This window comes from Strongylocentrotus purpuratus, unplaced genomic scaffold, assembly GCF_000002235.5.
Source record: "Strongylocentrotus purpuratus isolate Spur 01 unplaced genomic scaffold, Spur_5.0 spur5_scaffold_10, whole genome shotgun sequence".
Taxonomy (NCBI): Eukaryota; Metazoa; Echinodermata; class Echinoidea; order Camarodonta; family Strongylocentrotidae; genus Strongylocentrotus; species Strongylocentrotus purpuratus.
In genome coordinates, this window is record NW_022145595.1 from 10,939,128 (window position 1) to 10,953,700 (window position 14,573).

Below are 14,573 nucleotides of genomic sequence, written 5' to 3' on the forward strand. Positions count from 1 at the left end.
GCCAGGAAGCTAGGATGATAGAGGGAAGAATTAAATTAAAACCATCTTTTTTTTGTGGGGAGGGGGGGGGGGGAGATGGACCGTGTTTCGGATCGCATCCTGGACATGGCCTACCCATTAGTTCAAAAGATATCTATATTTTTTTACGACAGGTCCGAAATTATATGCTGAGTCATTTTTCTTTTAAAGGGGTGCCTGCCCCCCCCCCCGAAATTATTATCATTGGATGTAGAGTGATAGGTTGAGGGCAGTGAGAGAGAGAGAGAGAGAGAGAGAGAGAGAGAGAGAGAGAGAGAGAGAGAGAGAGAGAGAGAGAGAGAGAGAGAGGTGGGGGTGAATGATGGTAAGAGTTGGGAAACATGGATTAATGCAAGCACAAAGATTCATAAACAAAGGTGAAGAAGACAGTGGAGACGAAAATAATTTTGTTCACGTCTTTTTTTCACGTCTGTCGGGGGGGGGGGGGGAGGGGGTAATGATTTGCAATGACTAGGTTAACATTTTATTACATTTTATTTGTTACATTCATTTATATTACTCAATATATTCATATAAGTAATAAGTTGTAATAATGATGATTCAAAATTGAAATCAAATATTCATCACATGCGTGATCATGAGGAGTGCAGTCGAAGTCGTATACATTAACGCCCTCTGTAGTCCAATATGGAAATATAACAACTTTGAAAATTTGACGCGCGATATAATTTCGCTGAAAATGTCGAGTCAAAATAAGAAAAAAGCTTGGACATTTGTCCCGAAAAGGTCTCAACCACCAGCAAACAAGAGAGCCACGTAAGTAGAAAAACAAATTTTGAACTGTATGAACCATGTTTTTGTGGAGAAACTGGGAAAATTCGTAAAATCTTACTTGGGTATCTACGCCGTGTCCCACGTATTGGAAAATAAGTTAGTCATTGACCCACATCCATCCACAGCTATTCAAATTGAGAATCTGTCCTTTCCACTCGTTTATTTTATTTTTCTTGCCGAATTAGTATGTTCTGTCCACGTTATACTCTAAATGATAATTGAGAGGAGATTCTGATGTTTGGACTGTGGCTCGTATTGAACTGAAAATCTAGAATTCTAGACCTAAAAGTAACAGTAAAAATAAAAGTAAAAAATGGAAGTTTTTTTTTCTTCTTTTAAGTCAAGATCAATTTGAATTTTAAATAAAATGTGAGTGCAACTACAAGTAGGGTCTACTATCGTTATTTATTTAGTAAAGGCATACATATATATATATATATATGTAGATATAAGGTTCTTACCAAGTGACCACTAGATCTATATAGTCTAGTATTACAGGACAACCTTGTAAAAAAGTAATAGAGTAAAGTACCCGGTTTTCGGCCACTTAAGACAAAATCCTATTTATTGGACTCTTTACTTCCTATTTATTATCATTTCTTGTTCAAATCATGAAGCAAATATTATTATTATTTAAACAAAAAAAGAATCCCCCAAAAAAATCACGAATTGCCATGACAATATTCATTTCAATTTTCACTGTTTTGGAGCCGGTTATCGGCCGAGCGTTTCAGTTTACGGCCGCATGTACAAAAGTCAATAGGAAGCGCTCGCGCGCGCCGTGCGTTTCTGCGCTGATGTATAGCACAAGCGGGCGGAGCAGGTATCCCACGCCGGAGCTCCCGGGTGCTCGCCTGGCCGAATACAGGCACAGCGGTGATCGGAAGTTGGAACCTGAATTAGACAGACATATCGTGTGTGCGTCGCGGTGTGCGGCTGCATTGACTTAATACATGCGATGAGATACTTTTGAGCTTGCGACCAGCACAAAATCGGGCTCTATATCTGAAAAATACTTGAAATAAAGCTCATTTTATGGTACCCATATTTCTTACATACACGCGTAAGAAACTCGATTTTTCAGATTTGGGTAGCGGGACCGCCGATTACATCGCTAAAATGTGATATTTTAGGATATATTTTTCATTGCAAATGTGGTTCTTCAGTGACACTGGCATGGTATGGTATGTGTGGGATATGTGTTATGCTATTATGCGATGTATTTTAAAGTGATTTTACCATGTATCCAACCAATTGGCCGAAAACCGGAGCTGACCGATTACCGGGTACTTTACTCTACATGTTTCCAATTCAATATTTCGGTGAAGATCTGAAGATGGCGAATTTTGTTTTTCTATTTCAATAATAATATACCGGTAGGCTTATTTGTTTTGTATTATGTTGTTTGTGTGTTTCCATTGCAAAATGAAAGAGATTTATTATTACAATCAGACCGAATTCCTAAACGATCAAATCAATGCGCGAAAAATCCTCTGTGACCTTTCCACCTCCACTGGACAAATGTGGAATAAATTACTGAGTACTGGCTGGTGCTTACATATCTTGCTCCTTTTTATTTCGTACAAAATCAAGAGAGGCTATTCTTCTATTGTAGGCAGAACAAATATGTAAAGTTATTGAATATGGTGGAAAGCCTCATTATTTATTTCTTCTTCTTTTAAGGCTTAATATTGTTTGTTATTTTACAATTTTGATGGCAACATCTCCATTTAATATGTATTTCTAAACCCTTCTTCAGGGTTGGCAGAGAAATCCCACTTTACCAAAAAAAGTCTTCAATTTTTATGAAATTCTATACCAAAATGGTCAAGAAAGGCTTTTCAGGATAAAGGAATTGTAAGAAATCTAACTCTAAATATTTTTAATCTTCTTTATTTGGAAAACCCAAAGACATCTAGAATTAGAAAATTTCCAAATTCCAGAGTGGCCATGAAATGTTGCAAGCTTAAAAACAAACATCCAGTTGACTTCTTTATGACATTTGATGTTATTATATATTTTTTTCCAGACGGCGTGAAACCACCCTTCGGGCCTTCACCTTTGTGCAAGACTGGGATCCTAAGATATCCCCCATCCCACCATCTATCAACAATGCAAGTCAGAAAAAGGTATGAATTCATTCCTGTGGTGTAGTGTAACGCATGTTATCCCTTTAAAGATAGTTTTGTTTCCATATACCAAGTAATTCCATTTAAAGGGGAAGTCCACCCTGTTATTAAATTGGTTTTAGTAGAAGCAGAAAAATGAGAGAAACAGATCAGAGAAAGTTTGAGCAAATTCCAAAAAAATAAGAAAGCTATGAATTTTTGAAGTTGTCATCAGTGAAACACAATTTGGCAACACTGACATATCTTTTAAGCTCCTTTCCAATTCGTTCTGTACAAAAAAAATTATAAACTTTCAATTTTTTAGTTATTGATGTTAGGATTTAATTTATCTATACAGGGGTAGGGTTGTATACAAATATAGTTCAAATAATCATCTTTAGGGTGAATGTGTGATTAAAAACTTTCTTGAGGGAAAATATAGACTTTTGAACTTTTTTGGTACAGGGCAAATGGGAGAGGAGCTCACGAGATACATGTACCGTAAATCTCCTTGTATGAGATGCACCTGTGTATAAGATTCACCCCTATTTTTTGCCAACTTCATAGGCAGCAAGCCAGGTCCATGTTCAAAAACCCATGGGGGGAAGGACCTTTATTTTACTGCGAGGTGTAGTTGAAGGCGCCGATTTGTACTTGTGAACTTGTCCGAATAATAGTAACAATGTTGTTTTGAAAACAGGAGATGACAAAAGTCCAAACAGAAATCTGGCCATACAGGAAGTGTTATTCTAGTTTCCATGTGGTGAGGCAACACCTTGTATGACTGAGCTGGGAGACATTGCCAGGCACAGTGCAGGTGGAGGGGCATAAATCAACACTGTTGAAGAACACTTTTGTGTACCTGTGTATAAGATGCATCCCCAACTTTCGTTGTAGTTTTTTCGGCGGGAAAAAAAGTGCGTCTTATACACATAGACTTATGGTACATCACATGTACATTCAATGGTTATTCTGTTTTCCCAAACCATTTGTTATAAATTGATTTTTATTTCTTTTCACTTTTTATAGCAATCTCACAAGAAAAATAGGAACCAACCCACTTCATCACAGTCTTCTGAGAGTTCCATCCGAGAGTCCCCCGTCGCTCAGCTTGTTAGGTCCAGCCCTGGACCTATCATTGTGTCCCGGAGGATCCCAGGTGAGGTAGTGGAATGGGGAATTGATGTATAGTCCTGGTCCCATAATTTACAAGGCCCAAGATCCTACCTTGGACTAACATTTGAAACATGAAAGTCTTTTAGTAAGCAAGACAAATGAATTTGGCATACTCATGATATATTATCCTCCTATAATCAAAGTGTATTCTTAATTGCCTATACAGAGTTACAGACATGACGAAAAGACACTGTTGTTAATATTCATTATAAGATGATGAACCGGATCCTAATCAAATGATTGGTTGAGAGTATACAAGGGACCAGGGGGGTGTTTCACAAAGATCCTAAGTAGAACTTAACTCTAAGTTGGACTTAAAAATTATGGACAGCCATTGGAGTCTTAAAATGAAATATATTCAAAAGCAGAAATTCAAGTATTTTAGACGTTTTATAAATTCCACATCCAGAACATGAAATCTCCTTGATGATAGAAAATATGAATGATTTGAATAAACAATTAATGCCTTTCAAAATAACTTTTACAAAATATTTTCAAAGATGCTAATGGCTTTCCATAATTTTTAAGTCCAACTTAGAGATAAGTTCAACTTAGGATCTTTGTGAAACACCCCCCAGGCATTTATTTTGCCCAACACATAATTTTACTAATGATTGGTCATTAGTAAAATCATGTTATAAAACATCATCTTATAAAACAAATAATACACATCATTTTGTTTGGGCATTAATAAAATTACCCACACTCGGTACCTTCAAAACAGTCCGAACACCTTCGGCTATCGCCTCGGGCGTGTTAGACTGTTCCAAAGGTACCTCGCGTGGGTAATTCTTACTAATGCCCTCACTGCTGTGTATTAGTTGTATACTATCAAACAAAACTAAAGATATCTGGCAGAAAGTGTTTTAGGAATAAACAAAAACCACTCATGAGCCCAAAGCTTGAGCTTAAACTGCAGTGTTGTGTATTTATCTTTCATTTTTCTGTTCATTCAAACAGGTTCTGGAAACAGCTCATTCAAGCACCCTCATCCCCTGTCACCACAGACACCATCCGTACCCTCACAAAGATCTTCATCATCAAAACATCATAGCTCATCTAAAAGCCTTACTGACAGTGCTCAAACAGTGTCTGGAAAGTCTGGTGCGAGTCCCATCTTCTCAGTTCCAAGAACAAGGAAACAGCGTAGTGCCAGTAAGAAAAGGTCACCAGTCTCTCATGGTGGAGAGGAAGGAATTGCAATTTCCCCAGGAGCTAGCGAGAGTGGTAATGAAAATTGGGTGCAGGACACGGACAGTTCAGGTGTCAGCAATGCCGCCAGTACTTCAAGGTTACAGGAAAGTGTCATTGACAATGTTGGATCAAGCGATAGAGTGCAATCAAGGTCTTCAACAGCCAAAAAGAACAAGGGACGTGACAGAAACCTTTCAGAGACTCCAAACGATGTGAACAAATCTCAAAGTTCAGGATCAGAAGGGTCTACGAGATCCACAAGGTCGAGAAAGAGACGTGGTCCGAGTTTGACCTTTCGAAAGATAAGAAAAGCAAGCCTATCATTTAACAAGTCTATCAGTGTACTTGATAGTATCAATGAAACAGTTCCTTTGGGTAATGAGGTAACGGAGCAGTTACATGTTTCGTCAGCCTCGGATGATGAACATGATGAACACCAACCGACAACAACAATTCCACGGAAAAGGCAAGGTTCAAGTTTGATTTCCAAAGAGGGAAGTGCTAAAGGAAAGACTAGACAACCGTCCCACGAAGATGATGGTGACTCTACTGATGTTCCAGTCGAAAGCGATGTGCCCACGCCGGGAAGTGTCAGAGTTTCTCAGAGTCTCTCCAGTACAAGTGATCGCAGTAGGTCTACGAGCCCTCGTAAAAGGCGGGGGCCAAAACTGACATTTGTAAAGAAACATAAAAAGAAACTTAGCACCACTCCACAAGATGGGGAAGTAAATACTGAAATACATTCCTCATCATCTTTGTCAAGGACTGGTAGCAAAAGAAAAATATCTTCAAATTCTTCATTATCAGATAGAAGCAGTCCAGAGGCAGTCCCGAAGAGGAAATCCCCAAGCCTTAGGGATCAGAAATCTGGAGCTAGTAGTGCCACGACTCCAAAAGGAAAGCGGTCTTCCAGGTCATCAAGGTCTGACAGTAGCAGTTCTGAGGCAGATTCTAGAACAAAGTCCCTTAGTCTCAGAGGCCCTAGATCAGCAGGGAGTAGTTCCAGGACCTCAAAGGGAACACCTGTTTCAAAGAAGAAGAAGAATGTCGCATCCAAAATCATATCAAAGGCAGTTGGAAAGACGCCAGACAGGTCTATGGTAATATATCACCTTGTTTAACTTCTTTTTTAATAGAATGCTTATTTGTAGGTGATTGGTTCCCTTGAATACTTCTTATTTATTTTTAGTTTCGTACCAGCATTGATTTATCCAAGAGTCTTTTTCGAGATGTACCTGTGGTTGACTTAGGTGATCCTACCTAGAAAGTTATTGCATGGGCAGTGCTTCTCATAGATAGTTTATTCATTGACCTTTAACCATGTTCAGAATTGACCCATTTTTTAACTTGACCTGTAATTCCATCTGAATCTACTGAGGCATTTTCTTTCTTTTTTCTGTATTTCAGAGCTTCATTACAGCGACTCCCAAGAGTGGCCATGTGGTTAGACACCAGGCCAAGACCCAGCAAGGCCAGCAGTCTGGACCGGTCAAGGCAAAAGGTCCGGCTGGTCAGAAGAAGAGGGTAGCGGGGACAGAGTCCTCTGAGCCTGGGGAACCAGTAGAAAAGAGAGGTAAGGATGTGCCAAGCTGCCTGGCTAAAATTACCATCCTGTGCTAGAGGAAGTCAACTTTCATTGCAGCATACCACAGGGGGCATGTTGTGAGAGGAATAATGGAAACTTAAATATGCAGCAAGAAGGCAACCGGTGCCTTCTTAATACCAAGAAGGTTAAATCGATCGAGTTGGGAAGGCAACATTTTAATACCCACCAAGGCAGACGGTGTGTTGTTTCCTAAAACAAGGCGCCTTGGAGAGTAAAACAAGTGGCCTTCTCATCTTAAACAAGGCGCCTTGGTGACTTAAACAAGTCGCCTTTCTTGCTGCACGTATAAGCTCCCTTATGTCGCAGTCACACCTTTGTGTATTTGGCTTGCGTATTTATGGCAAGCCGTTTTAACATTTGTTCCTATTTCTTGATATCAATAATTACCATTGCTTTACAACAGAAAATCATTTCTTGATATCAAGAAATAGGAATGAATGTTATAACGGCTTGCCATAGGTACGCAGCAATACGCAAGCCAAATATGCAAAGGTGTGACTGACCTGTACTATATGCTGGTTTTTAGAGGGGGTAGACCAACGATCATACTCTGCATACATGTAGCATTGGAACACATGGTTGTTTGGTTTGTGTAGGGCAGCCTCTGAGGACATGGTCTCATGATTAATCTTGCAGCTTGCAACTAACACTGCATCTAATTGGACCACACTGCAGTTTTTGAGATTTGTTTAATTTATTTATTGGTATATAATGATCATTCAATGAAACATTTTTGTATGTAATATACCATATATAACATTTCCCTAAAATATCTTCTTATCATCACTTTTATCATGGTGATCCACTAGTAATTCCTCAGTTCGATCTTTAATGTCCACAGCGAAAGTGCGGTTGTACACAACTGGAGCCCGCCCTCGTCTGATCAAAGACACCAGTGATTTGGATATCTTGTTTAACTGCCTAGAAGACACTGCTATGGAATTCAGGTATTGAAACTGCTCTCTCATTATGCTATTAAACTCATTTGTTGTATTTCAATCAAGTAATCATTTTAGGGTACGGTTGCATCCACTATAGATTTACTTGCATTCAGATTAAAGAACTTGTTGATGCTAACTCCTTCTAAAAAAGCTTAGAGTTGCTCATGGAATTTTTGTGAAATGAGAACTTTTGATAGCTGAGGGATAATCAGTTATTACATGTATTGGGCTTTTGATCAAGCCATATATCGGTGCACTCTTTATGCATTTTTTTAAAACTTCAATATTTCAAAATATCCACATCCTATTTATAATTCTAAATAAATAAAACCCAATTCAGTTATGACTTGCATGTGATTGTTTTATGCAAAAGAGTTTATGAAAAAAAATTCAATTCAATTACAGTATATGCCTCTACAGATGAGAAAGTGCATTGTCTTAGATTTATAGAAAAATATTGTACAGATCATGCAGGGAAGACAAAACGGAGCCTGAATAACTGTGTTGCAGGCACTATGTTGAACTAAACTTATCAAAATTACGATAGGGGATCATAAGCTACACACTTTGTTTACAAATGCTAAAAGTCCTGTAATTCATTGTTTTATGATGATTTCTTGGGTTTATCTTTAATCTGGATATTCTGAATTTGTTTTGTGGAAAAAATCCTGACCGGCAAATGTTAATAATTAATGCATAATTCAAAGTCATGTTTTATGCCCATGCTAAATTTGTTCAACATGAAAAAAAGGTCCACAAGCTACACACATGTGACAAATGAATGAAGATTTTTGTTTTGCATCTTAATAATGTGAATTTCACCTTGGTTTCAGTCTACCGGTAATGATGATGTGACAAGAAATATACTAAAATGTCGACAAATTTTGGGGCGAACGTCTATGGCATTCTTGTTGCTCAGTAACCTCAGAAGTTTGGCGCATTGTGTGTATTGTATTTTGTCTATTTGTTAGGTGCGTAGTATATGGACCTGCATAGCTTCTAGACCCTTGGTCATATATCCGTATTAAAGTTCTTGTTTATGATTTTTGTTGTGTTTTTCTTCTTCAGGGAAGCATTGGATGCGCCCCGTCACAGGAAGGCAGTCACCAAGTTCATGGAACACTCCAAACATGAGCTCACAGACATGGTATGAAATCAGTAGTGTCCCTTGCAATGGTCGTTGTGTTGAAGACGTCTTTTTTTCTTTTTTAAAAACTCTTTATATGCCATATGAATAATCTCTCTGTGCCACATTGTATTTATTATTTGATGGATACACTAATGCTTAAAGATATTTAACTGTTGCCAGCTCAAGAATAATCCATACTGGTGTCATGACATCAGTAAACAATATACAAATAATACATTTCAGTGAGGGCATTAGTAAGAATTACCCACAAAATTAGGAACAGTCTAACACGCCGAGGCCTAAGGCGGTAACCGAGGGTGTTTGGACTGTTTTGAAGGTACAGAGTGTGGGTAATTTTACTAATGCCCGAACAAAGTGATGTGTATTATTTGTTTTTATTTGTTTTATAAAATGATGTTATATAACATGATTTTACTAATGACTGGTCATTAGAATTGGATAATGACCGGTCATTATCCAAATTACGCGTTAGACAAAATAAATGCCTGGTCACGTGAACGCTTTTAACCAATCATTTGATTAGGATCCACATCATCATCTCATAACAGTAGATAATAAGGGTTGTCATGGAGCTAATCAATACCAGTGTCATGGGTCATCTTGCAAAGCCATTGTGTTGCATAAAGCAATCCTTCAGTCATTTGGTGCCTATTGTTTTGTGCAAAATTGTATGTGAGGCAAATAAGCGATAGTACAGAGAGGCAAAGAAAGCAACCAAAGAGTTCATAGTTTGGTTGCGCTTGTTTGGATACAATGGCAAGGAGAAAGATTGATTTAAGTTTTTTTTCCAATTTGATTTAACTCTGAGAAAGCACCTGGGCCCTGTTTCATAAAACTGCTAAAACAAATGCTAAAATTCTATGACAAATTTGCTCTCAACCAGTCAATGCCATGATTTTAGTAGCTTATAACAGTTAGTGTAACTTGATACTGGCAAGTTCTATGAAACAGGGCCCTAAGTTTGAAAAAATCCCTTCCTGTAGTTTTGCTATCAATTTTATCCCGTAGTGTTCTCTGAAATAGCGAAAGTAGATTGTACTTTGAATTTGGGATTTTACCCTGACTTTAAATTAAAAGAACATTTTCTGGATCGAGAGTGTGTGCACTGTGCATTGTTTGTCATGTAGCAGGCATTAAAACTAAAAGCTGTTTTTGTTTCTTTTTTTTTGTAGATATCAATGCAGCATGACTTCAAGCTTCAGACGCTAAGCCTGTCAAGAACGAATACATCCATTGGGAGATATCGAAATGAGCTGCTTGACCTACAGAGAGGCAGTACCAGGTAATGTAATTGGGGAATGTACACCAAACTGAGCTCAAGTACATGTACCGGTAGCATGAAAAGAGTTTGGATTTTTTTAGATTTTCATATAACCTGTCGCATACCAGAGATGCAGTCGCATTCATCTTGTGTTTTTGTTGTTGATTGCTTAGTTATTACCATTTTGGAGGCATCAACAGTCCTGTTTGGCCAATTGCAATCTAATTTCATTTCAGGTATTTTTCATCCTATAATACCTATTGTGCAGCACAGGCAAGAATACAGTATTAAGGTATAGACCAGTTTTGGAAACGCCCCCCCCCCCCTCAAAAAAATGAAATGGAAGCTCTTATTACCAATCATGTGAAAGAATATGTTTTGACTGATACGTGATGATACAAATTTTGCCAGGAAACCGCCTACTAATTGATATATTTGGTAAATTATCATATCGATCCGGCCTGGATAGATATCGTGAATGCACTTCAACATTGAACATTTGGGCATATATTTTTACTTTTTTGCGAGTTTAGGTTGAAGTATTGCCATCTAAACCTCTGAAGGCAATATTTAAACAATATTGAATGGATATTTTGCGCCCAAAACCCTTGAACCGCAATTTTACCACTACCGTTCTACCATTAACTTTGGTGTTTTTATCCTCTCAATGCAGACTGGATATCAGGATAGCAGAGTTAAAGAAGGAGCAAGAGAAGTCAGTTGATACTAGGGCCAAGGCTCTCAAAGGCATCGACCTGTTTGTCTCGGACTTGGAGAATCTCCATGAAACCTATAAATCCAAATACCCAAAGGATATCAAATCTGTGGTAAGATCTTTGTATTTTTTATTCATTTGAAGAACAAATAGTCAGGCAATGTTTTATTCCACAAAAATAGCTTTTTTGTAGATGAAAATTGTTATCAGTTAAAAGGTAAAGAAATTGATAAAGACACCTGCTCACGCCCACACACCCCATATGTACACATTTCTGGTGTAAATCAAGGACTTGTATACTGAAGAATTTTACTACATGTTCGAGGACACACAGGTTTCTCTCATTTTTGTGCTTCTATTAAAACCACTCTAATATCAGGGTGGAATTCCCTTAAAACTTTCAATAGAATCATTGCCAGGGGGACACATTTTGGTATAAAAGAGCTCATAGAATTTTAAAATTTTAAAAATAAGTTTTAAAACTTATGTTTTATGAATTAAAGAATAAATTGAACATGCACACAAAGAAAAGAAAGCAATCAAGATTTGAAAAGAAAAGAATACTTTCCTGAATCATAGCAGGTCTCAACTCAAACATGTCTTTCAAAATTTGAACCCTGGACCCCAAAAATTATGAAAGGTAAACAGAGGCTCCATGTCCACTATTATTCTGCGACGAACTGTAATTAAAGATTCATGATAATTAAATAAAAATAATAATGCATCTATACAGCGCATTTGCCATAGACATGTTCAAATCCACTTCATATAGCCCATGTGGTAATATCAGATCTTAACGTAGCACTTCTTCAAACTTTGTGTTATTTCTTTCAGGAGCCTGTTGCTCGAGATAATGCCGAAACCTTGTCATCCGAACTGGAACCTAGGTTAGAACTACAAAACAACACTGGATCACTGAGCGACAAACTACGAGAGTGGCTAGGCTCACAAGTATTTCAGAAATAATATATTGAATATCCATTCATTTTCAAAATTGTAATTGTTGTCTTTGCAGACAATGTGTTGTTGTCACTTGTTACAATGAATTTTGAATATGATCTTTTTTAGGTATGAATGCAATGGAATGAATGCCTTTTCACTATAAAAAGTGAAGATGGCAATTTATTTCATCATTTAAAGGGAGAGGGTAGTCAGTTTCCATGTACATTTGGTCATGATTCACTGACACCAGACTTGGTGGAATTACCACTAATGGGTGTACAAGTCTGCACACAGCCGACTCGTGGTCCCATCGAGAAATACCCCCTAGTCTATTGGAAAGTCTTCACGTGAGGGAAATGTAAGATAATGAGGGCAATTGGAGGAAAATGCAAAGCAATAAACTAAAGGGTAATCCTGGTGTTTGTCGGACAATACCTGTTATTAGGTACACACCCGAATGATCAAATTTCCCATGGCCATGAGAGCCCACTTCTTTGCGTCTAATGGTAATTCATGTACAGTCAAACCTGCTTTAGTGACCACCTGTCTACAAAGACCACATTTTTTATTTCCCTTGAAAATGGTTTCTCATTGAAACATGCACTAAAGGAGCCTGTGTCTACAAAGACCACTTTTTGTGTTTCCCTTAGGCTGTCGCTATAGACAGGTTTGACTGTTTCCATGTTGTTACTTATCATGCCGTGCTTTTATGCACAATACTGTTTTTACAAAACCAGACATAGATTGGAGTGTAGCCTTGGCGTGAAATAATGTAAAAATGGAACACAAAATTATGAACAATGCACATATTCAACTAACCAGTGGAAAAAAGAAGAAAAAAGTAGGTACCAGTATGCAGGCTGTAAATAAAGAGTGCTGTTTGATAATATTTATTCTGTCATTACATGAATTAGTTAATATAATTGCAAAACATTTCATAAACTCATGTTAATATGCTAAAACACAATTTTGTAATTGCAGTTCTTTTCGTGTATCTAGCATTGCTTCATATTTTAAGTTTGTGATTAATTATGATCAGTTGTACTTGAACAGTATAAGAACTATTGCTGATTATTATGCTCCTTAAGCCCATCTCAAACTATACGATCAGATTAAGATCCGATTTTGGAAGAATGTGCAATAGCATTTGATATGAACTTTCAAACATGTAAAATCCAAATGATCGAGGATCTGAATAGTCATGTGATTAAAAAAATCTAAAATTCAATGGATTTCGTGTTTCCTTGGAAGAGGAAAAGCTAAATCGGCTCAGAATCGTAGCGACGTTAGACCAGTAGTGCGAGTGTCTACGATTTGAAGCCGATTTGCCTTTTCTTCTCCCTAGAAGGGTTTTAATGCATTAAAATTCCAGTTGTTAATATTTATATCATTATTTAGAAGCCAAATCAGGAATATGATGTTTGATTAGATTTCCTATCTAATACAATCACCATTTTTTCGAAAATAAGATCACAGGATGATCGTGTAGTATGTGGTGGGCTTAAAGCTAATGGAATACATTACTCAATACTCAAAAGTGTGGATGGAATAAAAAGAAATATTATTTTGGAATTATGAAAGCACATTCTGCCTTTATCTTTCATCTTTATGTCTGTGACTCTGTGATTTTCTCTCTCTCTCTCTATCTTTCTCTCTCTCTCTCCTCCATCTTGTCTCTTCTCCATTCTCTCCTTGTAATCTCTAAACATGATATTTTTTTATGTGCTTGGAACAATATTTCCTTGTATGTTTGAATTCAAGATAAAAATAATATCTTGCTTGCAAATCAAATTATTATGTATATAAATTGATTAAATTTGTAAATTATCATTTTCATGGCATTACACTATAAACACAAATATGAAAGCGACAGAAAAGAAAGAAAAACTGTCAAGCCATGCACATAATTTTCTTATAAACATATATAATGTCAGATATGATGCTTGGGCTTTTACATTAATAAATGTAATTATATGTATCTTATGTAAATTATATGTACAGTATTTGACTAATACAAATTCTATAATATCTACTGCTCAGCAAAAAAGTATGTTATATAGAACTGTACTTAAAACTTTGTATGATTTTTTTGGTTTGTAATAAAATGTTCATTAACAGCTAATTAAAATCCTGTTTCAATTTGTTCTATCTGTTTGAATTTGAATTTTTGAATTTATTAATAACAAAACATCACAATTATGTATTATTAATATTTAGGTGAAGTTGTTAATGGGAACTGGAAGTTTGCACAAGTGCTGTTTGATTTATTATTTTAAATTCTTATGAACGGCATATAACCTATACATTTTTAATAAAATACGGGTCACATATAGAGTAGAACCTTGCTATAAAACAAGCTCCTAATTGAGGTATAACTTGTGTAGAAAGGTTGCGACCTTTAAAAATTGTATTAAATTTAATAAAGGAGAAGTAGAATGAAATGAGAAGAGAGAGAGAGGAGGTTCATACTCATAAAACCTAACCAAGAAGAAAAAAACTTGCATTGGCCGGGAATTGAACCCGGGTCCCCCGCGTGGCAGGCGAGAATTCTACCACTGAACCACCAATGCTTCACGATAAGTAGGGGAAATTTATTGTATAAGACTTACGTACGTAGTGCGTACATCGTGTATCATGGCCATGCGGAAGTCATACAGTGCATGCAGT

The 14,573-nt window shown here is 37.0% G+C and overlaps 1 protein-coding gene and 1 non-coding gene across 2 annotated transcripts; one reads left to right on the forward strand and one right to left on the reverse strand.

Annotated features, from left to right (window-relative positions):
- The first annotated feature begins 682 nt into the window (after positions 1-682).
- On the forward strand, positions 683-11,945 carry LOC115921673 (serine/arginine repetitive matrix protein 1-like). The gene is made up of 10 exons (XM_030979470.1): positions 683-795; positions 2,843-2,942; positions 3,951-4,080; positions 5,058-6,391; positions 6,699-6,864; positions 7,739-7,844; positions 8,907-8,985; positions 10,161-10,270; positions 10,923-11,076; positions 11,799-11,945. The coding sequence occupies exons 1-10, from the start codon at positions 719-721 to the stop codon at positions 11,928-11,930; spliced, it is 2,388 nt and encodes a 795-aa protein (XP_030835330.1). The 5' UTR covers positions 683-718; the 3' UTR covers positions 11,931-11,945.
- Positions 11,946-14,405: 2,460 nt separating this feature from the next.
- On the reverse strand, positions 14,406-14,476 carry TRNAG-GCC. The gene has a single exon. It is a non-coding gene; the product is annotated as a tRNA-Gly (tRNA).
- Between the last annotated feature and the right edge of the window lie 97 nt (positions 14,477-14,573).